At 36.9% G+C, this 27,418-nt stretch overlaps 1 protein-coding gene across 7 annotated transcripts in view; it reads right to left on the bottom strand.

Annotated features, from left to right (window-relative positions):
* TOX (thymocyte selection associated high mobility group box) overlaps positions 1-27,418 on the bottom strand; it is a 223,756-nt gene that overhangs the window by 16,652 nt on the left and 179,686 nt on the right. For all 7 annotated transcript variants that reach the window (XM_083827138.1, XM_083827143.1, XM_083827139.1 and 4 more), the window contains 2 exons: positions 22,841-23,071; positions 10,787-10,867 (listed from right to left, as the gene is read on the bottom strand). In XM_083827138.1, coding sequence (XP_083683264.1) covers positions 10,787-10,867; positions 22,841-23,071 — 312 coding nt within the window. The remainder of the gene's footprint in view (positions 1-10,786; positions 10,868-22,840; positions 23,072-27,418) is intronic.

The raw sequence follows: 27,418 nt of genomic DNA, 5'->3' as shown, positions 1-27,418 counted from the left end.
TGATCAAAGGGACAGTTGCAGTTGTCTCAAGCTGTCAATTAGCTTTCCATATATTTCACTACCTCCTGATCGGATGAAAAGTACAACACTTCAGTTTCAGACCAAGTATTTTGCTGTTACTTAGGCTGCTTTAAATCATATGTGATCTGAAGCCAAATTGTCCAATATCAGTGTAAAGCACATCAATATTATCAGTTACTGGAAATCTTGATAAATGAAACCATTACTTGCTATTCTCCAGCATACTGCACTTTCAGCTTTTTCTAAGGCTAGGTCAGAAACCTCAGATTTTGTAAGTACTGATGAAGCTAATGGAATAGGTGCTGTCAAATATTTTGGCTTTGTTATATTGCTTTACTGTCGAATATACCAAGAGGTGTATATGATACATAAGCCACACTATTATTTTAGGCACAATTACTGCTTTCACAGGTTTGAATGGGCATTGCACCTGTCTAACACAGTATCAGACAGTCTTAGACTAGGACAGCACCTTTATTATGGGTAAGACTAGAAATTAAGAAAGAAGGGATTTGATAAGTCAATATGAGCTCTAGATGCGCAGTCGTGTTCCCTAATTTTGCAGGCTAATACTCAGTCAATTTGCTTTTACCTTTTGCAAGAAGAAGAGTAGGGAAATCATTTTTAAAAGCCCACTTTAGCTAATTAATCTGCCCAAAGACAAAACAGACAATTTAAATCTCTAAATGTGGCATGAAGTTATAAGATATATTTATTTACAGATATATGTAGTGGAGACCAAAATTACTAATCCATACACACAGGCCATCAAACATTGAAGCATAATATTTCCTGCATGTGATAATGTCTTCTACCAGACATGCAATGAAAAAATCTTTTACCACTACTGTCGTAATTATGGTTTTGTAGACCTACCACTAGAGGGTGACAGAATATTATATTTAGTTAACGGTAAGAAGAGGTATTGTATGCATACTTAGTGAATACATTCTAGGACCACAAACTAGCTTTTCTTGACAGTTCTTTATGCTCTTTGAGTGACTTCTACTTGTTCTTGAGTTCAGCTCAAAGCTTTACTCTAAATCTTTCAAGTTCTTAATAAGCTAGGAGTAGGATTTCTTACAGAACTGCCTCTAACATCATCATCTAATACTCTTGTCTAAATTAAAAAAATATATATAAACAATAAGAAGCTGAAGGCAAGTTAGGTAGGCCAAGGCAATGGAACACTACAGAAACAGTAGAAGTGCCCTATAGGCACTACACAAAACCTTCTTTATTTTTTTTTTTCTAAAAGAATCTATTGTTTTACTGAAAACCAAAGAAAAAGGGGGAAGAACATTTTGAAGGCCCATCAGAAAGAGAATGAAATTAAAACTGAAATAGGGAAAGGAAGGAAACGAAATAAACATAACTATATCTCATAGTAATGAACATACCTATATTGATTAAAAGTACTGGCAAAAACAGTTTATAGAAAGCCTTGTGAGTAACCCTCTGTCCAGAAAATAATTCTACTTGTATCATACTTTCAAGTAAACACGAAATGACACAGATAAATGATATTGTCCACAGAAAGTGTTGAGTGCTGAATATTTTGCAAAAAGTTTTAGAAGCGCAGAGTCAAATTTTGACTAACCCCAAGTTTTGACCAAATTCCTTCCAATTCTAGAGCAAAGCAAACTTTACCTTCTACTCTTCTACTGTGTGTTAAAACTGCTTGTGCATATCTGCCAAATTAAATAATTAAATTAGGTTAAGGGTTTAAACATTGTTCATCCAGAGCTATTCTTTCTTAGAGAACTACCATGGTCCTTCTAATTGTAGACTGAATATGGAAACATGGGAAAGTTCAATTCCCTAGAGAAAAGTGACACTGGGGTTTACCTTACCCCAAAACTTGCAATCTATCCCTACAGTCGAGACGTGATTTTTGACACAGGCATCCTGTTCAGCCTAGAGGTGTCAGTGAAAGAGCAACAGCCTAGTGATGCCTGGAAAACTCCAAAGCTTCCTTTGGGACATTATTTTACTTCCACTTTGGAAAGTCTGTAGTTGCATTTTAAACCATCATCTGTAGCTCTAGGTAACCAAAGAGCTGTTGAACCCTACAGATAGATTTTGATAATCTTTCTCTTTCGTGGCTGCCTTCTGGCTACCATTGGCTATTCTAATTGCACTTCTGTTGGAAAAGAAAAAACAGCCACGTGATTGAAAGCAAAGTGAGAATATGTTTTCAGAAGGTGGTATTCTAAGGGCCTGATCCTTAGACTACTGAATTTAATGGAAACTCTCCTATAAACTTTAATGGAATTCAGATCAGAGCGCAATACTGTTACCATAGTATTAATATTTGGATCTCCATTTCACAGAATCACAGAATGGCTGAGGTTGGAAGGGACTTCTGAAGATCACCTAGTCCAACCTCCCTGCCGAGCAGGATCACCTAGAGCACACTGTGCAGGATGGCATCCAGGCAGGCTTTGAATATCTCCAGAGAAGGAAACTCCACAACATTTCTGGGCAACCTGTTCCAGTGCTCTGTCACCCTCACAGTAAAGAAGTGCCCTCTCATATTCAGCCGGAACCTCCTGTGCCTCTCATTCTGTCACTGGGCACAACTAAAAAGAAACTGTCTCCATCCTCTTGACACCCTTCCTTCAGATATTTTTATACATTGATGAAGTCTCCCCTCAGTCTTCTCTTTTCTAGGCTAAACAGGCCAGTTCTCTCAGCCTGTCCTTGTATGACAGGTGTTCGAGGCCTCTAATAATCTTTGTAGCCCTCCTCTGGACTCGCTCCAGTATCCCTATGTCCCTCTTGTACTGGGGAGCCCAGAACTGGACACAATGCTCCAGGTGTGGCCTCACCAGGGCTGAGTAGAGGGAGAGGATCACTTCCCTTTACGTGCTGACACAGGCTTTATGGCCAATATGGCCAACACAAATTTTCTAACAATGCAAATAGCTTTACTTGTGGGAAAACATAGCCTCAGAAGACTTTTTTACACAGGAAAAAAGGAATTTTATTTTAAATGAGAAACAGGTGCTCTGGGTTTGGCATCACCTCTACATAGGCAATGAAAATGCACTATAGGAGTGTTTCAAAGCTTGGAAAAGAGTTTAACTTGATTAAGATTTCAAATGAATACATGAATATGTGTCAGCATCTGACACAGCTGACACACTGTCTCTTTTCATGACAGTGCCATGTGCCCTTCTAGTGATTGGCGTCCATTCTTGAGCCATGCTGAGGAATTCAACAGTTTTTGGACTTTATGACCAGAATGAAGGTTACTTTCCAGGTAACAGCAGTGATTATGTCAGCTGGTACCAGCAAGGTAGGCTGTGAACAGTCTTTGGCAGGCCTGACTCAGCTTTAAATGAGTTACCTTCAGTACCATGACATTAGAGGGTTAGATAGAAGGAAACTGGCTGAATATTTATGCAGCTTCTACAAAGCTTACCTAAGCTTAACTTTGCATCTGTTGTCTTTGCTGTCTCTTTGGTGGAAGGAACATCTTGAGTTGTTTATTCCTTCTCTCAGCTTTTCTGTGTTCACACAATCCTGTCTGTTTTTAGTGTTTTTGACATTTTAGGTCACCTCCAACCCCGGACTCTCCTTGAGAAGAATCTCTTCTTCTAGCCTGCATGGGCTCGTTCATTTTATTAATACCCCTGTGAAGATGTTTATGAGAGAATGACTGCTCTCCAGCACTGTTTTTTCTTTCCTGCTTAGCTCTTTAACTACTTTAGAGATTCCTTTGACTTAACTCTGTTCACTCCGGTAGAGAATTCATATACATATTTATAATACAGCTGCTTTCCTACCTAAGTCACAAGAGGCTCTTAGAAAATGATGTTTCATATTTTGCTAATTCCAGTCACCTATTGCAGTAATATTGGGGACTCTAGAGAGTTCAGAAGCTTTTGACACATTCTTGATGTTTCAGAACAAAGGAGTAAGCCATGGGTTGTCATCTATAATTAGCTAAGGTGGCTCAGAAGAACATCTTCAAATCTAAATATACATTTTGTCATCATCTGCAGGGGATTGTCACGGATTCATTCAGGGTATGTAAGTAAAAATGGATGTTTAATGAATGTAACCTGGATACATGTGATAAAGGATATGCAACTTTAATTTGATACAAGTGTTTTAATTCCCCAAATGGAAGCACTCAGCTCATAGTAAAATCTAGTTTTATTAACTCACTTGAAAACAAACACAAATCCGCTACAAATCAACACATGGCTTCTCTCAAGCTCAAGACATTTCTGACATTTCTGGCTGAAGTGATGTGAGAGCACCACTAGGATTTTGGACTGCTGAATGTAAAGTTTCACATGATTTACCCTCGAATACAATTCATGGCATTAACTTACACATCCTTTGCTCTCCTTTTTCAGCTGCAGTAAATAGTTGGTTTCTTTTCTGGACAAGAAGTTGGTTTGATTTGTGCTATCATCAGATTAGGCAATTGATTTATTGATACATATGTTCACTTACCAGATATTCCGATACATCATATACTTGCACATACGTGATTTTATTTATGATCACTTGAAGATTTTTGGTATATCGTATTAACTCCATAAACAAAGACTGAGGTATCACAGAAATATTGAGTATCTGCTGTAAAAGCCTTGCATTATAGTTTTCCCATCTAGGGATTCTAATGTTTAATGGAGAAAAGTAAAAGTTGTAGGTGCATGTCATCATTCTGCGTTTTCTGTTGTTGTTTTACAGGAAGCATTGCCAATTCCCTTGTAGCACTTTAACAGCTACCAGAAAAAAAAATCATGCATCATACACAGCCATATTTTTTATTTATTCTTTCTATGATGATTTCACTGCAAACAGCCTGAACTGTTTTCTGAAATTCCAGAACATCTGCATGGACTGGGGCTAGATATAATACAGGAATCTGTTTTCTCAAAAAGTAGAAACCAGGTGCCTTTCTGCCAGCAGCAGAAGGGTTGCTGTTCTACTTGTACACAATAGCCATTTGATTAAAGCACCAACCAGCAGACACAACAGGTTAGCCCTCTGTTCTGTCAAGAGATATTCACAACCGTATTTCCAAAAGAAATGTGGTAAATCCCAGCAGCTGCTTATTTAAAGATGGGGTGAACTAGGATAGGGTGTTCCCCTACATTTGAAGCTTGGCCACTATGCAGAAAAGCATTTGGGATTAATTGGGCCACAGAAAACAAATAGTGGAGGGAGCACACCTGCACATCCACATTTACTTAGGAGTGGGGAGAGCCATGATCTGGGAGAGCTGACATTTTTTGCCTTTTGTGGCAAGTGTTCTCACCACATACACATATGAAACAGGAAACTAACACCATTGAGTTTACTGGTTCGGGTTTTTGGCCTTTTTATTTTTTAATATTTTTTTTTATTTTTTAATTAAATGTGGTCTCCATTTTTCTTTATGCAACTAGCTAAAACTTTTCCATGTTCACTGCAGTCTGAAAAGGCCTTGTATAGATTCCTTAGGCTGTTCAATTATCACAGAATCATAGAACAGTCAGGTTGGAAGGGACCTCAAAAGATCACAGTATCACAGTATCACAGATTTCTAGGTTGGAAGAGACCTCAAGATCATCGAGTCCAACCTCCGACCTAACACTAAGTACTCCACTAAACCATATCGCTAAGCTCTACATCTAAACGTCTTTTAAAGACCTCCAGGGATGGTGACTCCACCACCTCCCTGGGCAGCCCGTTCCAATGCTTAATAACCCTTTCGGTAAAGAAGTACTTCCTAACATCCAACCTAAAATCATCAGGTCTTTCATGGAAAGAGGGAGTCTAGGTGAGATTATCTAGCACTCTGTCCAGCTGCATCTTGAAAACCTCCAGCAATGGGGATTCTACCATACCCCTGGGGAGGTTGTTGCAGAGATTGATTGTTCTAAGCAATACTATACACATAACACAGACATTTTGGATGCCTGGAATATCTCTGCTTATAAATTGCTATGCTAATGACATTAAGGCAATGCCAGTCTATAGATACAACATTTTATGTATATATATATATATATATATATATAAATTAATGGAAAGTAATTGCATGGTGATTGGCTAGGAAAACTACATGTGCCATATACTTCAAGGACAAATATTACACGTCCAAAGGATCTGCACTGTCCACAAAACTGAAAAACGCCCAGTGTGTCTGTTGCAAAGGCAAGTGAGGATACGGCTTTGACTTAGACACAACGTCAGACTTTTGAAATGTGCTTGAGCATTTGGAATTTGAATAATATTCTCCTAGGTGAGTGGTTTTAGTTTCAGCCATAGCTGCTAAAATGCGTTTGCTTGAAACTTGAATTTGTGCCACTGTACAGAACAGAATTAAAGATTCATTTAGCCAGAGAGAACAAAACAAGAAAGAGGAAACTTCTTTGTATTATTTAAACAGTTAAACTTGTACTGCTATAGTTAACATATGTATTATGCATATTAAATATATAATACGCATACATGTTTTATAAGTATACATAGATGCATACGTATAATATATAAACATATTTAACATTTATTCGTATATATGTATTAAATATACATATTTAAAAGATGCAGCAAAAACTCTAATGTCAGCCAGAAAAAAAGGCTGGTTAAGCTAGAAAAAGTGCTTGTTTTATGAAAAAGTAAAATTGCAATTCACAGCATTTTATGTAATGCTGTACAAATTACCAGATACCAGAGACTGCATTTCTGGACCTGAATAGTACTAAAAGTTGCAACTAAGGGCAAATATAAAGACACTTGTTTACAATGCAAAGGCTTAGTCAGTATTATAAGCAATATGGCAATCTGCATAGCAGAAGATATAATGCTTTGTAATGTGATTTTTACTTTACATATCAATTTCTACACACATGAACAAGCTCAACTATAGACCCATTAATCTAAATCATTATAAACAAAGCAGAAAAATATAGGAAATACACTGATTAATTAAGTGTGGATTAACGCATAGCTGATATATTTACACAATTTTACATTTAACTTATTTAATGGGTGGTAGTCCTGTTTTATAAAGACATCACTAAAGCATTTCAGAATGTATTAGAGAGGCACTATTGCTGAAGTTGTTGGTGACACTTCCATTCTTCTCAATTATGATTGTATCGAATAACACAATCTGGAATTATACATATTAGGTGTGTGAGTGACTTTTGTGTGTGTTTGTGTGTGTGTGTATGTGACTGTGACAAACTCCAACTGGAACCTCTCAGCTTTATTGACAGAGCCTGGAGGAAAGCACCATATGCCTCCCTTCTGACAAATCTGGGTACTCTTCCTTAAGATACAATGGAAGAGGGACTTGAAATCTGGAAGGGACAATGACAGATTGTGTCAAAGATGAGTATCTCATCTTCTGGTGAAATGTCACCCAAATTTATATACTTGTATCATCTGAGTCCATTCCTCCACATGGGCTTTCCTAGTACTGGCTGCTTTCTATGATGAAGGGCAGGTAGCATGTTCCTCACATTCATCCCCAGTTTCCTTCACTATGCACCTACAGTGAAGGGTATATGGAGGAGAAGTGATGCTGAGGGCAAGAAAAAACTTGGCTGAACTTGGTTGCTTTATTGTGAAAAAAAAAAAAAAAGAAATAGAGGGAAAAAAAAAACACAAACCACTGAACAAAGGGGGCAAAGGTCTGAGCATCACAGAAAAGCCCACAGACCCCAGCTGATACCCCACTTCCAGCCTGGTACCAGGGGTAGAAAACAATATAACAATGTTAGTGAATTTCATTATTCTGCTGTCAGGCAGAGGCTAAGGAATCTCCTGGAAATCTCCTCTCTGTGATCTCCTATTCTGACTATTCTAGCAGGTCAAATTGCTAAGGCGGGTGAACTGAATTCAGCTCCAAGTCTGGTCCACTCAGGTATAACATGGCATATGTTCATTCCTTTGCTTCTCAGAAAAAAAAAAAAAAAAAAAAAAAAGGACTTGCAAATAAATGCAGAAAAACACCCACGCAATTACATACCAGCCCTACACTCACTAGTTCTTTAAAAACTGGCAGTGCTTCATGAAAAAAGTGGCAGAATCAGTGCTCAAAAGTTGAAAAATTGGTCAAGCAGCTGCTCTGGGTGATGTGAGGCACCCACTGAGCTGGAGACAGGGACCCTGAGCAGGACCTTTCCCTGCTGTTCCTACAGCTCTGCACAGGCAGAGTCTTTTGAGAAGGAGGAGGAAGAAAGTTTGATAGTTGGGCAACTTATCTGGATATTATGCAGATGTCCTGATGTGATGTGAAGCACCACTATATATCTCATAGCTGCCAGCCAGCTGACCCTGAAATCATTGGAGCTCCGAACATGGAAGGTGTAATATTGCTTAAATACCATGAAAAACGAAGTTCTAGATGTTCCAAGCAGGACATCCAAAATCACTACTTAATTTCACAATGTTTTTTTCTGTGTTTGAAAATGTGGACAATACAAATTTCCTGCTCTAGTGTATTGTTGAGAAGATGAATGCACTTTTTTTTTTTTTTCTTAAACACAAAAATGCTGCTGGGAGGAGTGGAATGGAAAATCCTATAAAGAAGCAAGGCTAAGCAATTTGCAGTAAATACAGCACAGGGGCTCCCACAGAGGACACCTTCATACAAGCATATGAAATGAGACCCAAAGAGTGGGGTATAAAGTATAAAATGTACTATGTGAGCAAATCATTACTTTTGTATTAGATTATTTTTGGAAAAGGTGTGTTACTTCTGGCATGTCTTAACTTTTGCAAATAAGGTCTTGTAATATTAATAATATTAGCTAAATATAGCTTTTATGGATGATAATATAACACATGGACAGAAAAGAGCAGATGGATTCCAAACAATCTTAATAATATATTACATCTATTTCTTCATGCTTACATGACTATCTAAAGAACTACAACTCTTCTGGTGCCATATAAATATTTAATAATGATAATTTAGAATATACTGATATATTACAACTGAGTATTGTACATCCTTATTCCAAAATGGAGTTGCTTTAGTCACATGGCAGCTCTATTGGATTCATTGAGCACGTTCATGAGAGTAAGCAATTAGTACTCAGCTTCATTAAGTTTGTATTTCGATACTTTCCATGGTAGAGGAAAACACTACATTATCGGCAGAATTTAAATAATTGGTTAAAAGTTAACAGAATGCTTCAGTGCTTTTCTGACTAACGACAAATTTAAACATATGCACAAATGGCTTCATGCACTGAACAGATCAACAACCTTGTAGTTTTTCTTTTTTTTTGTAAATACAAACCTCAGAAAATGCCATAATGTACTTTTTCCTTTCCAAAATAATAAAAACAAAATAAAAATCTGGGTTTTGTTATATTTGCCTTTTCAAAGTTAAGCTATATAGAGTTTTATGTGAACAGTCCGTGATGTACTGAATAATGGCATGCAAGTTTTTTCCACAAAGAGTTGGCTTCATACATATCTTCAAAACCTAGTGGAATATTTTGACCTGCTTTTTAGACCTCTCTTTTGCCAATAAGTAGGCTATTTAAAACAAATTTGTTTATGTACACATAGTACCCCTCTCTGAATGCAATGAATATTTCTACAACCATACAGACCTAAGACAGAAATTATAGGTATCCTGCAAATCCCATTAACTAATGCATTAGTATTTATTATGGTAGCTACAAAATTGAAGTGGTTAAGAAACAGCACAAAAGAAAAAAAAAAAAGAAAAAAGATAGTGCCCATATTTAAGACTATTAAATTCAGCACAAATACTTACCGCATACTAAGATAATGTAGAAATATGCATGAAAGCTCCTTGTATGGATAATCATACTGTCTTTCCACTGAAAATGTGTAAAAATTCATGTAATATACACAGAGGTAGACTGCAGGACTAACCTCCCCAAACATTTAAATCTAACAAAAAGTTCTACTCATGTCACATATGCTAGTCTTTCATACTGCCATCTTTAAGTCTAAAATTAAGCTTATTTATGAAAGAACAAAATATATCTAAATTTGTTTTGATTCTAACTGGTATGATTCTGAAGTTGTTCAATTGTTTTTTTTTTCATGTTTTCACAATGCAATAATTTCACATAATTTCTTCTGCAGATTTAAAAGTTTATTACAAGCTTTAAACAGTCTTTTACAAAATTATGGGCACTAAGAATGCTTGTATATGTCAATATAAAAAGTTGTTACTAGATGTGTTCTGGGGATACACTGGTGTTCCACTGTACGGCCTTACAGTGACCTATGCTGTGCTCACACAAGTTGGTTGCTAGATGTAAAACGGAAAGTCACAATTTTGTATAAAAGATTACTATGTGAGCTGAGCTTACCATTTTCAGCACTGTGATTGCAAGGTAAAAAGCAGTACTTGAAGAAAAACAAACAAACAAAAACCCAGGTTTGTGTCTGGTATCGTTTTTCCCTTATAGATAGAATGGTGGCTGCCTGGCATGGCATGTTTGTGGTCTATTTGGTGTGTTATGGCACAGTTTTGTGGCATATTGATATTTTTACCTTTATCTCCTTTCTCTGACTGCAATGATACTCCCAGCCTGGAGCAGTGCTGTCACTATGACCAGAAGGGAAAAGGGATCCCTTCACGGAGAGATGATTGTTTATACTGAGCATTTGCACAGAGGATGGATATCCTAACTTTAAGGTGATAACAAACAAGGCTATTTGCACTAAATACTATGGTGCTCAGCACCATAAAAATGCTGAAAATGGTTTGCAATATGTTACTATATATGTGTGTGTATGTATATATATAATGTGTTACCTTGGATACAAGGCTTGCTCTGTAGGCAGCTAACTGCTTCAGATATTCCTTCTTGGCAGCTTCAGTTTTCTTTTTGTATACCTAAAAACAAAGAGTGTCACATTGGTAAATTAATCTAGTTTTGTTTTTATATATCACCGGTGTGTCTACTGCATCTTCATCAAGTCTTTCTAAGTAAACAGCCTTTCCTGCTCATATACTCTAAAGAGAGAAATAATAAACTTCAAATATTCTAATGAAAATATTGTTCCAAGTGTTAAACACCCTTTAGCTACTCAGCAGTACCGAAAAAAAACAATATCGCTCACAGCATCTCAGGTTTAATTGTTCAAAGTGAAGTGCAGGGCACACTTGCAAATGGGACCTTTAGGGATAGTGGAAGGCAGGTGTCAGCCTCTCCACTGGCTCCCACTTGTGAGATGAGTTAAAAGCCCCTGGGGAAGACAGGAATGTGCAGGAAGACATGTGAGCTAAATGAAGGAAGAGATGATGGCACCACACAGATCAGCCAAGAGGCTTTCTCTCGTCCCTGGATTAACTGTTGGGGGCACTCAAAGAAGCTTCATGGAACTGCTGAGGATAATAAATGTTAGTCATTATTCCAGTCTTGATCCCATATCGTTCTAATTAACTTCTCAGGAGCATAGATCTATTTCTGTACATTTCTCTCAACTCACCAAATTATTTTAAATGCGGCATGTGCACAATCTCATAATAGATTAAAAAGCTTTGAGAGTCACTTCAATTTTGCGCAAATTTCAAGATCAAAGATTATCTACAGGGCTGGGCAGGACCTCATGGCACTACAGTAACATGATGTTATAAAAGTATATGTAGATATTTAGGGTTGAAAGTTCTCAAGAGGAGAAATGCTTTCTGACCTGTGTAGCCCAGCTAATGACTTGCTGTTAGCTATGTCAGTGACAAATTCGGGAACAAGCCAGCATTTCTTTTTGCAAATATTATCATGAATTTTTCACTACTTCCTGTATTTTTTTTTCTGAGACAGTAGATTTTGGAGTCATGCAAGCATCTTGGCCTCATATAACTAAGCAGGATTAATTGCTAGCCTTCCATGCTGTACAGAAATGCTTAAATAAATATCCAAATGTAAAGTTTAATAGTAAGGAGGACAGCTAAGGGGAAGGAAACTTTACTTTTAAATTATTGTTGTGTTTCACAATTTTTTAAGTCACATGCCCAGGGCAGAGAGTAATTCATATTTTCATGGACATTTGGTTTACACAACATTACACAAAATGGAACTGCAGTTTTGAGTCTCTGCTGTCCACTTCTTCAGCCAAATGCACAACCTAGGCACCAGGTGTCCAGGCACCAGGTATTGTCCACAAAGGACAATACAAAGTGACAGTGTCAAGCTGGAAGGATCGTGTAAAACATCACTTTTATAAAGAATGTGCTGATGAAATGTTTTTGTTTCACTGAGGCTTGGCTTTCAGGAACAATCCTCAAATACAGGCTGGCAAAACTCAGAGGCTGCCTAAAAGGATTAAAGATTTTGCTTCCCAGGGAAGCAAAAGATCATAATGGAAGCAGAGAAGTCTTAGGCTTCTAAAATTGTAAATATAAAGATAGAGAGGAAAAAAATGTTGGTTTTAGCTGTGCAACTGTATCTGTGCCACTGTGTAATTTCTCCAGATTAAGATAAGTATGTAGTGTTGGCTGATCTCCTCTTGTTTTGGAAAACAAAAACAAAAACAAACAAACAAACAAAAAACTAATAATTTGCTTTTTAAGTTGTAGTCATTTGTGATTAATAGAGAAATGTAAGTTTGTTTTGAAAATTAATAAAAAATTAGTCAACAATCTGTTCCTAGCTGCTAAAATGAATTTAGCTTGACCTAAAGAACAAAGACTAAGTTATACAGCTTTGTATATTGTAATGGCTCTGCATCTTTCTGATAGCCAATTTAAAAAACACAGTTGAACAAAGAATTTCACACAGAATAATGATCTTCAAAATATCATGTATCTACTGCTTCCACATTGGGTTTTATTTTGCATTACACAAATATCAAAAATATACACTCCTGCTGTGCACTTACAGTCACAGCATATTGAAAAAGTCCTCTGGGACCTGACTTTTCCCTCAAATAGTCATACTGCATGAGGTTAACTCAATAATATGATGCTAACAACAATTCTGTAAATCGCCAACTAAAACATCACTACTTCATAGGAATATCAGCATATAGCCTTTGTTTAATTATTTCCTACCTATTTTCCTATATATCTACCACATTTAGCATACATATTTTCTTGCTCACTTTTCTTGGGTTTCCTGGTGAGTCAGTAATAATCAAACGAACACCATGTTTTCCATTGTAATACTAACACTAATTATGTAAAAGGTCATTATGGTACAGAAGTTCTTATTGGATGGGAAGAGATGGTTTTTACAACTCTAGCCCTCTTTGATGGCTTGCATTGGCCAGAATGCTTACTGCAGGCTAGTTTGCCCAGAGGGCAGTCAACTTGCCCTCCTTCATCATTGTAAGGGTATTACCTTGTCCTCTGAGGACAGTGACTCGAGCGCTTGCTGTTGATATCTTGATACTGTTGTCCTTTTCAAGACACCCACTGTTTAGACAAAATACAAGTGGGTTGATGCTCTTTGCATTAGTTTTGGAAATCCTGTTTTGTTGTGGTTTATTATAAAAATTAGAGTAAGTTTTGCCTGTCTGGGCGTTGTTCATTTTCACGAGTAACAGCAAGGTCTGGCTGTCAGTATTTTTCTCCAGAAATTAATGTTGGCCCTGGCAGTGGTACCAGTTCACTGAGTTTGTGCTAGACTGGACTTGTACAGGGAGCTTATGAAGGCAGGGCAAGCGGGGAGTGTCCTCAGCATTTGCAGCAGTACCTAAAACAGGTATGAGCAAGTTAGCTGCCCCTCCCAACCTCTTTTTTTTTTTTTCTTTTTCTTTTCCAGCTGTGAGAATTTTTAGCCCTCAAGCTTAAATAGTTTTGTGTTGTAGTAAGGTTAACAGAGTTTCATCCTTGCAGCGCTTTGCGGGAGGAAAATGGCTCTTGTCATCATTCAAGTGTGCTCTAGAAAATGACTGAAGCTCTGTTGTGTTTTGTGTCTAAGATAGTGCCAAATTCTGAAACACATAATTTCCAATAATATATTTATCATTTCTTCCTGTATCAAGAAGCAAGTTTCTGTTCTTTTGCTTATCTATAGTGTATAGTGACAATATTTAATTTCATTTTTAACATCTCAGAAAACTCTTATGAGGTCATTTTCTCCTCCTCCCTCAAGCAAGCAACAATTATTACAAAATTAACTTGACAGGAGCATATATGTACAGAATTAGGTAATTTCTAGCTTGCTTTAATTCAATTAACATTATAATTGAATATTGACTGATTGTCATTCAGGCAGTAAAGGCCCATTCTGATTCAACAACAGATTTTTTTTTACTTATACAACATTTTATTTTTAAAATTGTCCTAGTTGTGGAAATGGCAGAAAAAAAAAACCAACATATTTTCTGTATATGCAGGTGGGTCAGCTTAATTTATTCTTATTCTCTTCAGCTTGTTATAGAAACCCCCAAACACCACGATTACATTAATTTGTCTACAAATGGAAGCTGCTGGCATTATTTTCCTACTGTGAATCACGAATGCAAATTTATACAGCATAATACACAGGTTCTTAGTTTACTATTTAATTACATTTCCCAAGTATACTCAGTAAGGTAGCTTCAAGTCCCCTTACATAGTTAAGCAAAGCACGCAGCAATATAGAAAAAGGTATTTTCTGAAAGAAGTATGAAATGCTACCTTGTGCATATAAGCACAGAAGATAGCAATTAAAATGAACTAGGCCACCTTGGAAAATGGATGCTCTGGGTTCTCCAGTGGTAGCATAACAGCCTGGTACCAGTTCCCAGACCATTGCACTGGCACCCTTTAGCTCCATTTCCATGGGCTGAACATACATGTGGACCCAAGTGCTGCACCTACACTGAAGGCTGAATGATTTTTATTATTAGTGATAAACATCCTTAAAGTAGCTGCCCCAGATTTTCACTTGGAGATAGATGAGTTGTGGGTTACATGGTTAGCCACAAGTACTCACAAATACCAGATGTACCAAATTAAAACCACAGTAGAACATCTGCACTTCTTTTTATGATGCCAACTTCTGGCCACGTTTGCTTTATGTATTTTAGCTGCTGTATAATTCTTGTCTTCCTATATCATAAATTCCTTCAGGCAGGCTTTGTGTCTCCTGTGCTTTTCTCTGTGTTGGATGATATGAAACTCATCGCTGATATATATAACTGAAATATACCTGTAATGCCTTTAGCCAAATTTTTGTTCCGGTTAGTCATCCTTTCCTGATGAACTTCCTCTGAACTTGCTTGTGGAGGACTATCAACATAACACATTATGCAGCAGGACTTCTACCCTATCCAGTGTGGCTTGCACCCTTCTTCCTTCAGGGAAACAGGACTCAAATGTCTGCAAACATGTCCAAATAACAGGCTCTAATGAAGAAGGAACCATTAACTACAATCCTCTTTGATGTTAGGGAGTTGGAGATAGTGACCTAAACTGACTGATATTCTTAGGAGAAAAGGAAACTTTCAGAATTTGTGCCTCATGGTAGTCTGGAAAAGCTTTGTGTCTCCTAGCTGACAGAGCACGTTACAAAGAACCATATTGTTTCCCTGGCCTTGCCTAAATAGCTGGTAGGAGGATGACAAAGAAGGGGAAGTTTTCAGTTTATCTTTGTCTCTGAGGTGACACTTCCAAGCAAGTTATATTTGTCTTTTTAAAATGATATAAAGGTGCCCACATTTGTTTTGATGAAAGTGTTCCATAGGTGCCCACATTTGTTTTGATGGAAGTGTTCCATAAACCTAAAAAAATAGTATATGCAAAAATAGCAAATCAAAAAAAGCAACATGACCGATTTTGACTTTTCGGTCTCTGCAGTGTTATTACCCATGGGAGTATCATTTTCACAGGCTACAGTTACAGGAATGTCATCTGATAAAATATGGCAGGCTGCAATCCAGACTTAAATTCCACATTCAGATTGTCGTTCCTGGCTCTGCATACCTATGCTCATAGAGAAAACTTCTATTTTTCCAAGTGGGAGATATATCTCTAGTTTTAATCTTTTGATTGTGTAGCAAAGGCACCTAGAACTGCACACATTCTTCGAAAATATGGAGAGAGATATTCCCACAGCAGTCAGAAAAAAATCCTCAGAATTGCTTAATGGATACTGAAATATGTTATCATTTGATTTTTAATCTAGGTACATACAGTAACAGAAGGAGGCCCAGGGCTAGCTATATGGCTCAGCAGTCTCTTAGACTGTACAGCATGAAAATGACACTTATGACATATTAGAGGCTTAGGGGAAAGAATTCAGTCTTTCTGGCATGCAGGGTAAAGATCACAGGCCAAATTCAACTCTAGCACAAATAGAGAAACTCTATGGAGTTCACTGGAAATTGCAGCCATTTACGCCAGGACTAAATTTGACCTTACAGGCTCAATGCTTGCAACTTACAGGAGCAAGGTTGTTTATTTCATCAGAAGCATGTGGGATAAAAGCTGGATACAAAACAAATGACATTAAACATACGATTTATTTGGTGATTATTTGCACCTGTTGGATTTTTTTTTTTAAATGGATGTGAGCCAAATGGAGCATAATAACTGGGCCTAAGTCCAGTTGTGTACACAAATGATTTAAAGCCATGTTCCCATTGAGCTCAAATATATGGATAAAGGGTTGGGAAGAAGAATGAGTAGAAAATTAAGGCTATCATTTCTGAATATCACTGCAGCAATACTTGGAATCAATGGTCTTTTTGGCACAGCTCTTTTCAAGCACAACGAGAAGGTGAAGTGCAGCTACAGCCAACATTCACAACTACAGGGCAATGTATGATATTTATCTGGTAGAGTCTGTTACATGCAGTAAATAGGAAATGGGTGCTAGAATTCACCTGCCAGGTGGAACAGGCAGGAAGCCAGCAGACTAGAGGCTGTTTTACCTTACATAGAGTAAGAAGAAACAGTTCCTATTGCATTTTTTAAAAGTTTTTTTTATATATATATATATACATATTTTAAATATATATATATATATATATATATAAGGTTTCCCCTCCTGAGTACACAGTGCAATTTCAATACAGGAATTTGTCAAGAAAAACAGTGGAGCTCCAAACAGGCCTAATGTGCAACACTGTAAGAGTGACTTCGCTTGTGCAAGTAGCTAGGAGGGAATGTGTAAGGTTTTTGTCTGTTGTGCCTATTCCTGAATCCATTTTGTCTGTAATTCACTTTGGCAGTATGCACACACAGATGTGCCTTTGCTTCCTATTCTCATTTACAAAAAGAAAACAAAGCTAAATTTAAACCTTGTGTGGTTGTTTATCTAATAAATTGAAGGTACATTCTCATCCTCTTACAAGTGTTTCAAAGTTATTCCTTGGAGATTACTTCATTAGCACAAACATAAAAAAGAAAAAAAAAAAAGAAAAAAGGTCCTTTCCATAGAGGGAATGAGAAGTAGATAAACAAGCATCTGCATGAACATAAATAAGAGTGAAAAAATGTAAATTTATGTTTTCAAAATGCTACTGACTACCTTGACCTGAAGATCTGCATATACCTCTGGAGCTATCTCAACAGATGCACTGAAGTCTCCTGAACTTCCTGATGCCCCTACTCTGGGCACCCCACATGCAAAGCCATGCAATAGGAATGCCATAACTCTTCCACCCATGGGATGAGCTTATTTGTCACATCAAGGGACAACAAGTGACACAGCATAGTGCCCCAGGAGAGAGGTTACACGTCCCTGGAGACCAGGATGAGCCAAAGTCTCTTGAAACACCAATCTCAGATCCATTTGTATCTGACTCATGTCTCATACCACAAGAGAAGCTCTGGTGTTATGCCAGGAGTTATGCTATATCTAAGTGTCAGCATTTTAGTCATGAAGTGTTCACCATCTTACTTTTAAAGCTACTCCCAATCTACCTGATTCATCCTGGCACTGGAGAGCGTGCTGCCAAAACTTCACTGTTCTCTTCCCCAAAAAAGAAACGTATAAAACATGCTCAGATATTTTTCATACCCAAATCGGTCTGGGTTATTTTTACTGACCAAAATAGAAACCCTTGAAAGCTTGTGGGTTATAACGAAAATGCTAACAACATCAGAAACATTGACACTAATGCACAAGGACTTCAATTTACTTAAGCATTGGTAACATACAATCCAAGTTCCATCAGATGTTAAAGAATAAACTGCAGCTTTTATCTAGTGGGTCTTTGAGCACCAATGAGGAGTAAATGATTTGATTTTGTAAGCTCAGAGGATTTGTCAGCTGCCTCATAAGTATAATTCTGGCTCTTCATATTCCTGCTGCTTCTAATTTAGCAGGACAGGCTCATAATTGAAGCAAATTAACTATTTACACTTGCCACTTCTACCAGGGGAAGAGGACACATCAGCAGGAAAGAATGAGTGGGAAATTAAATTCTTCCCACTTGTGTCAGATCTGCCCTTATATAAACACATTAACAGTAATTTCATGAGGCGTCAAACATAGGAATAAATACTGAGGGATAAAATAATGAGGTGTTGCTATTGAGCTAACTGTTGCAGCTAATATTATTGTGTATGAATTATGCAGCCTGAAAGAAGGCATATGTTACAGCACTCAAACAGTCGCTTTGCTTGCTTCATCTGATCGTTAAGTTTTGGGCCCCTTAGGTGAATCCATCCTTCTTCCTGATGCAAGGCCAGTGCAACACTTAAGTAAGCCCACAGAAACACATGCTCACACATACACACGTACATGCACACACTAAGCTGTTCATAGAAGGCCAACTTCATTCCTGCTAGAATTCCAGTTAAATCACTGAAGCTACACCAGAGATTAATTTTGTTGAATAGACATTCAATTCCATTTTTAGTATAATAGCACATTTATTAAGGTCTTTGGCTGAAGTTTTAAAGTTACACTAATGTAAACAAGAACATTTTGTTTGTAATTTGCCACATATATTACTGCTTTACTAGGTCTCCAATTAGAAACCTAAGGTTCATTTAGTACACACACATCTGGTACTGATTTAAACCGACTCTCCTTTTTCATCTAAGGACAGAAAATGACCTAAGTAGCCTTTTTACCTAGTTTGAACCAGCATTCTGTCTGAAAGCCACAGACTTGACCATTTAGCATGCTGAACCCTCTTCCCTGGGGGCTGTTTTTCTCCCCTTTGCAGTAAAAATGTGTGCAAAGGGCAATGATGTACATAAATAGGCTATAAAAAGGGATGCACAGAAGAATAGCACTGACTAAGGAGAAAACAATGATCATGATAGTAAGAGAGGATCTAGAAAAGCCACTGAAAATATCCCTGTGCTATGGCTACAGCACTGGGGAGAATTTATCCTAGCATACTACTGCTACAGCTGCTTTCCATTCACAGGTTTACTAATCAGAACACTTTTAGAAAACATTCACAGTGAAAAATGAAGGTAAATGCACAGTCCCTGCTTCTGATTATGTGTCATTATTGTACCCAAATCAGAATTTGAGAAAAAACTATGACATCATAAGCCCCTTTAATTCCTAGAGCTCTCTGTGTATAAAGGTTTGGACATACAAAATACAAACACACACCAGAGTTGTTTGAAAATGGTTGTTGTATACTCAGAAATTAATGGGAACAGTTATAGCATATGACACAAAAATATAAATGTCTTCATATGGTAAAATGAGAGTGGAAGTACACTGCTATATGCTTTAATCTAATAAATTGCAAGATTTGCACAGTAAGAGAATCGGTGTTTGATACCTTTTAAATATAAATCCCCCTAACCTCAGCAAGACACGCAGCTTTTTTGTCATTCAAATTCTATTTTCTCAAACCACATTTTCCTAGTTTCTTTGCAGTTTGAAAAACATACGTGGTTCTTGCACAAACCCTTTTAAACTACAATCTAATATGTCAGGTTAATATATATATATTTTTACAAAGGCTTGAGCATACTTATACTGCCCTCAGGTTGTTACTGTACTGAGTTTCAATACATTTACTTATTCTGTGGTTCTGTGGTCAATCTGCAGGGATAAACAAGAAGAATTCTGTGCATTTCAGAAAAAGCTGGCACAGGTCGTAGAACAGAGAAGATTTCGTTCTGGCATAAAAAGACAGGGTTATTCTTCTTTCTCAATAGCTGCATTATATTCTACTTTCTGATTCATTTATATTTACTATTTAAACAGAAAAAGGAGTTCCAATTCAGGGAACATAATTTGGAAATATAATTCTATTTAAATTCCAGAATAAGCATTTGCTTCCAAAACATAAAAGCCAGAAACTTTATGATAATTGATTTTTTTTTCCGGCAAGTATAATTCATCAATAAAGTATTCCTCTAATGATGTGTTTGTTTTTTTAGTTAACTACTTTTGAGTTTCTGAAGCTTCTTCAATGCAAAATTCCAAATAATGCATTAATCATTAGCATTTTTAGAGTCCAATTTCCCTACCAGAGACAGAGGTTTCATAACAGTTACTAATGCTCTGGATCTGAAAAATTAGGCCTTTAAAATACAGACTATCTAGTCAGTTAAGATGTCTTGTAATCATTACTTTGTACTATTAGATCCCTAATGGAATAAAGAATGAGTTTAAATTTATTCTAGAAAATAGGATCACCTTTTTTTTTTTTTTTTTTAAATAGGGAAAAACCTTTTATTCTCTTTGTACAATGCTAGATTAGAAAGGGCTTGGGCCTGGAGTTTTAACAAGTGCTTAATAGATGATAATGAATAGGCAAAATGAGTCAAAGAGCAACAAAGATATTTAACCAAACTCTTGGAATAATTGGTTTAAAAATCCAGTTTTAGCCATTTTTTCATGGATGTGTTACGTGGACTCTGCAACACATCATTCTCCTGTGTTCCAACTTAAATTAAGGACAACTGAGATAAGGAAAATAAATTGTGTTCTGCTGTTCCACTGTGGGACTTATTCAATTATTGCTTTCAACCAGAACAGGAAATTCAAGTTAAAGCTGAAATTTTATTTTATTTTTTATGCACTTTTCTTAAGCCAAATTCTATGGAAAGGCTGGTAACTTTCTTTTGGTACTCGTAAAATGACAAATTCCATGGAAATATGTATTCTTTTAGCTTGATCTCCATTATATGGTGCTGGACTGTTATGCATGAATTTAAGTCTTCTGCTTTGTAAGCAGAGCAAAAATTATGGAAAGAAAAATGGTGACCACTGAAACAGCCACATATTTAGGTCATTATGAAAAACAGGGGAGAAAAAACAGGCACAAGATTTGGCGAAATAATTTTTCTGGTTGGTGTCACCACTAGAGAGAGATAACTAGACAGACAGTTTCTTGAGAAGTCCGGGTCTTTGCCTTTCACCATTTCAGAAAAGTTTGGATACACGATCCCACAGGCAAAAAAAATGGGTCCAAGATATAGATCTGAGTACTTGGAGTATTCTTAGGTGTGTTAGGGCATGCAGATTCAAACATGGGGAGTGATTCTGGCCAAGGACCTTTCTTAAGGGTAGAAACTATAGTCTCTTAGCTTTGGCTTGAGGTCCTGGCTAAGTACAGCAGGTGCAGCATGTTGCTTCTTGAACTGCTTTTTGGGTAGTCTGCTGAGCAATGGTTACTACTTGTGTGGTTCAGCCCTATCCCTGCTGCCAGCTTGCAGGTATGCAGGACAAGGAGGAATGGCATGAAAACCTCTTGCTTGTGAGCTTAACAAAAAGCATACTCTGAATTTTTTCTAAGTCAAGAATGAACATCCATCATCATATTCCCAAAAAAGTAATGCTCAAGTATGAGAGAACCTCTGTACTGGGAAGGTCTAAACAGCCTGTCAGATCAAGGATGTAACCTTGGCCTTTGTTGAACATACTGAAAATGGTAGAAGGAAGACACAACACAACAAAATAACCTTAATCATAGAATCCTAGAATCATTTGCATGTCAATCAAGCCCAACCATCACCCTGACTTACAAAGTCCCATCATCAAACCATGTCCCTAAAGCACCAGGCCAAGTGACATTTCTGATCCCTAGATATAGAAAGCTACTTTTTCTCAAGCTAAACCTTCCAAGTGCTGACCTTATGCCAGGGTACATACTGGACAGAGTAAGTGCCAAGTCTGGATTCTTATTACCCTTTTACCTTAACAGGCAACTAGACATGCATATACCTTCCAGTTATTAGTGAAGAAAACTTTTTTTTTTTTTTAAGCCCAAATTACTTTACCTACAAAAAATCATAGTACTATTTTGCTTTTTATTGCTAGACATACTAACTATATTAATTATGTAATAATAGTATGTTCAGTGTGAATAAATGACAGGTACTTTTGTCCCAGTACTCCCAGTACTCCCAGTACTCCCTGTCATCCCCACTCAGGTCTCCTGTATCCAATTATAACGCCCATTCAGTATATCCTTTCCTTCCACACCTGTAACTTTCTTAAAGTTCCCATTTCTTTCTCTATCCAATCCATTCTGTTGTCAGATAGTAAAAATGCAACCAATAACAACAGAAAAGCAATGGTTTGCTAAAGAGAGGATGAATGGTATTTGGGGGAACAGTTGGGAGCTCAGATATATGTCAGGTCCTACTGCACAGGAATATACTTTTTGGTGGCAATGTCTTCCTACACCACACTGTCATAGACAAGGCAATGCTGCCCTGTCTGCCCTGCCCTGAAATCTTAGGCCCACTGACGTCAGTATAAACCAATACTAAACATCATCTAAAAGTTTGTTGTCACACCCTCAACTAAAAAACTCTTTTAGTGGTTTCATGCATTGACAAAAGCAATGAAATAATACTCTCCTTATCTTAGTCTCTTTAAACCATGTTCCTAATATTGCACATATTCAGATTTCATCCCTGCAAACAAAAGAAGCTGCCTAGAGTGCTTAGATGACCCAGATAACATTTTCCTGAAACAAAGCCTCTGAGCTGCAGCACATATTGTACCTGTTTTTGTTCTTCTCCTAAGCCGTCCCACATTGAAGCTACAATTTTAGAGACTTCGCCAAAAGTAGCATTGGGGTTTTGGCCCTTGATGGCTGCTTGAGTGTCTCGGAAGAATAATGCATAGGCAGACACAGGCTTTTGTGGCTCATTTGGGTCCTTCTTCTTCTTCTTTTTGGGAGTTTTGGGTTTCTTTCCCATATCTGAAGCAGGTCTCTTCTCTCCTCCATTGACCTGTAACATAAAATTAGAAAAGTGCTATAAAAAAATCCAATTTAATTCAGTCCATCCATCATTGTAGTTTCTGTAACACATACACAGAATTTGGATTTTGTACGCAAAAACACAATTTTAGTTGTCATATTTGATAATCCAAATGTTGACACCATCTGACTTAGTCTCCTATATAAAATTTGCTATAAACAGTTTGGATTACGTAACTTTTCCCCTTAAAGGGCTTTATATTTTGCTTTCATATAATTGTTATCCTCTCATGTAGTCATCTTTTTACCTCTTCCAAATTTTATCACTAATGGCTACGACATGCAGTAAATCTAGGACATGTTTCATTACATCCTGACCACCAGTTCAGTCTCAGTCATGAGACTGTGAATAAAATGGTTCAAGGTATAGAGAAACTACTCCACACCTTTTAATTAAAATCTGAAGAAACAAATTTATGCCAGTATAGACAGTTTGGAACCCTTTGGAGGACCAGTTCTGATCCATCTGGATTTAGCTGCATAGTTTTTTCCTCTGCTTATGTAAATGCAAATTCCTGATTGTCTGAGAAAAGGAAAAGAGGAATGGTATAATGGTATATGAAGAGCAGTGTATGTGCATATGAATAAAATATTGCATGAGTATTTGTGCAAATGTGTTACGGGCAACAACAATTTGCCACTTAATAGCTCAGAGATCTTGATCAGGACAGCACCTAGGTGACTTACATGCACATAAGGGACATAAGGGGAAACTGTTCAGATGCTTCAGCATAGCTCCATGGCTACGTGGTTTCTCTTGATAAGATCACTTGATTTACTATACCTGTAGCACTGATGTGTGATCTTACTAGAGGGCTCAGGGGCTTTTTTCTCTTGTTGGTTTTGTCCAGTGTACTGTGTGCATCATAAGCAGTTTGACATATGAGAAGATCAAGGGCACAGAAGTCATAATTGACCAGATCTGACTTTCATCACATGCCTTTTTTTTTTTTTGATAATGCATATCAAGTGACACAGCAGAGATATTAAAATCAGCAGAACCACATGAGGAAAATGACAATATTCACCATCTGAGCCTTTCGTATTTTTCTTATATACTTCACTGTGTGGTGCCCAAGCGGACAGAGGTGACTACAGTGAACAAACCCGATCACTGTGGCTTATTAAACATGTGAACGATGTGATGCCATAATTTGAAAATGAAGTTGATTGTTTCCTAGGCATTACATTACAGTAGGTACTTTGTAACTTTAATACAAAGTTAATGGCCATGGAGCCTGACATCATTTTAGAAAGTATGGAGAAATAGAAGCAGTGTGCTACCCATTATTAATTTATCCAACTTTTAGTCTCTTGTTATCATTTCATTCTACAGAGTACCCAAACTGCCAGCTAAATGGTAGTTAAAACTACCAGAGAAATTGTGATTAACTAGGTCTCCCTAGTTAATTTGACAATATCATTCTAAAGGCCTCAGGCAGTTCTATGCAAACTCCATAAGCAAGGAGGCTTGACAGTAATTGGGGCCAGAGTAAAAGTTTTTATCTTTATTCTTTGTCAAGGTTTTCCTCTTTTCAAAGTATTTTTTTCACAATGAAATTTACTGGTTCTTTGTCTATTAGGATACCACATTACTTAAACTACTCTTGAACTAGGTGATATGCTGCAGAGACTTGTGTAAAGAAGCCTTTTGGTAAACTGTTCCGAGAATGGCTCTAAAATCTTATTCTCTAACCTGAACGATCAAGAGTCTTCAAAAACCTACTGTTAAAAAGAGAGTACTCACAGGGGAAATTTTGTTTGTCTTATATGAAAATAACTAAATAAAAAGAATACCAGAATTTCAGTACTAATAACCTTGCAAATGGCTGAGATGATGGCCTACCTTATGCTCTCATCACTCTATCAGCTTCATAGACCCTACTTCTAACCACCAAAGCAGAGACAGATGGGAAATAAAATAAAAAACATATACTCTGCTAGGCATAGACTTGTGCCTCAAAATCCCTGGAGGTGTAGTTAGCTCATGGTAATCCACCTCCTGTCATGGCTTATTGCTTAATTATGGTGATGTATTTAACTTATTTATCACAAGAAAGCAATAATCTTTCACTTTAAAGAAGTGTACATTAACCATGTTGCACACATAATAGATCACAAGAATATCTAGTGTAGGATTTAAAACTATCAAGTAAGGCACATCGTTGATATCTAAATGTCCCTTGAGAAGCTAGAAAATGTCTATAAGCATATTTAAAATAAACTGCAATAGTACCAAAGCCTTTAATGGAGCTAAGAGAGCTGTTTTATGCACACTATCTTGCAGTAATCGCTGTAGTTTAAAATAGATTTTAATCAAGCACCATCTGCATAATAGGCTGAACAGACAACATAGAATTCTACTTATAACTCTTATCATATAAAGTAAATATTGTAAAACCTCTACCACATAAAGAGAATATGTTGCAGCAGTTCTTTAGTAATCGTGTTTCTGTTAGTTAATTCTTGCTACTTGCAGTCCTCTCGCTATCTTTCCTCTAAACTACATTATTTGAAAATCTCTCATAAGTGATATTCAAATGAGCATGGAAGAAAACCCTGTTATCCATCTATGAAGAAATAGATATTTGCAAACCAATAATGCTTCCAGCATTTCACAATTATGCTTGGCAATAACCAGATACATGTTTAGCAATCTAACAGTATGAAAAATGACAAGAATTACATAACTGTAATATTCCAGTGTTTAGGTGGTTGGAATAAAGCATGTGGTAAGTGGTCACTTTGTTTATAATGTTTTTTGAGTTACTTACAACTACTGATTTTTAAGTTCTCCCTTTTTTCTTCTTCTAACTATAGTCCCACACATTACATTTAGAATTAAGGAGACTTAGGGATGTATACTACTTGCACAAACAATATAATTGGTCAAAGACTATAGTTCATATTTCCATGGACATAGGCCACTTTCTGACAGTGTATATATACAGCCTTATAACCATGGTACTGTTATGATTAATCTTATGGTCAAGCAACCTCAGCTGTCCTGCTTTTAGAGCAACACCATCTAGGACAACTGAGCTCTCTATAATGCAGTTCCTATCCTATTTTTGCGCTAGAGGGTATATGTACAATTCAAAGTCCAAGATGCCTATGTGAAACAGCCTTTATTAGAACGAGTATAGCCAAAAATATTTAGCAGCTGCTGCCATTAGTTCTGTGTACATTGGACTGGGTTTTGAACAATTTGAATATTTACCATAGAATGAACTTCCTGGAAGCTCAACATATGAACAATTACATCAGTTTGTAAAGTTTCCTCATTACTGGCATTTGGAATATGTACTGAAATGTAGCTGAAATGGCCATTTCCTACCTGCATAGAAATTAGTGGTTCAGTAGGAATACAATTATATTTCTAGTCCAAACATACATTTGCTCATACCTTCTGTCAACACATTTTATAAATTCATGTAAACATGAACAGGACACTGAGATTTCTTTATTTTTTCTCTATATAGAAATAGATATAGTTGTTAGGGATTTTGCTACCAAATCTGCTATCAAAGAACCAGTGGTTTCTCTTTCGCTTGTAAGGCTGGGCATTTAGATAACAGAAACTAACAGAGGTCATCTGACTTTGAGATGATGGAGATCTATTCCATTTGGAAATGTATGTTGTCTTTTTGATCAATGTTTGTACAGTGGCAAAAATCTTCTCTTGCTTGCTAAATAGCAGAGTGTCACTGGTGATATTAATGATAAGGTGAATTCACAGTGATTTGTTTTTTACACAGTCCTCATAGCAGGAACATCTTACTAACTTCATGAAGCTGTTCAAATGTGGTGAGATACAGTAGCTTCTACAAGACTGCAATGTGCACTTCTATTCAAATAGAGAATAATGAGTTCTAGCCCTGATCTATTAAGTAGTATCACACATCTACATGACTGTTTATAGAAAAAAGAAAAAACGTAAGTTTTACCAAAGTTATATATATTCAGGTAAAAGACAGAGGTTCTTACAAGGGACACAATGACTGCTCTACGTCTTCCTGTCCACATCCAGTACCTTTCACTAGGAGGAGAATTTCTGTAGTGAGAAGAAACCTCACATATCCCTCCAAAGCAGAGCTGAGAAAATTTAATGCATTGTGGCTGTGGAAAAGGATCTCCATAGCAAGCTGGTTTATCCTAAGTATCTCTATCCATGAATGCATTGGCAGTTTCCAGGGAGAGCGGTGTAACAGAAAGATACACAGCAGAGGGGTTTAAATAATAAACTATAACATTACACTAGCTTTTTATGCCAATTATTCAAAATCTCTTGTCTTTATGGAGGGAACTACAGTGGAAC

This window comes from Anser anser, assembly GCF_964211835.1.
Source record: "Anser anser genome assembly, chromosome: 2".
Taxonomy (NCBI): Eukaryota; Metazoa; Chordata; class Aves; order Anseriformes; family Anatidae; genus Anser; species Anser anser.
The sequence above is the reverse complement of the archived record's forward strand: the minus strand, read 5'-3'. Positions and strand labels throughout refer to the sequence as shown.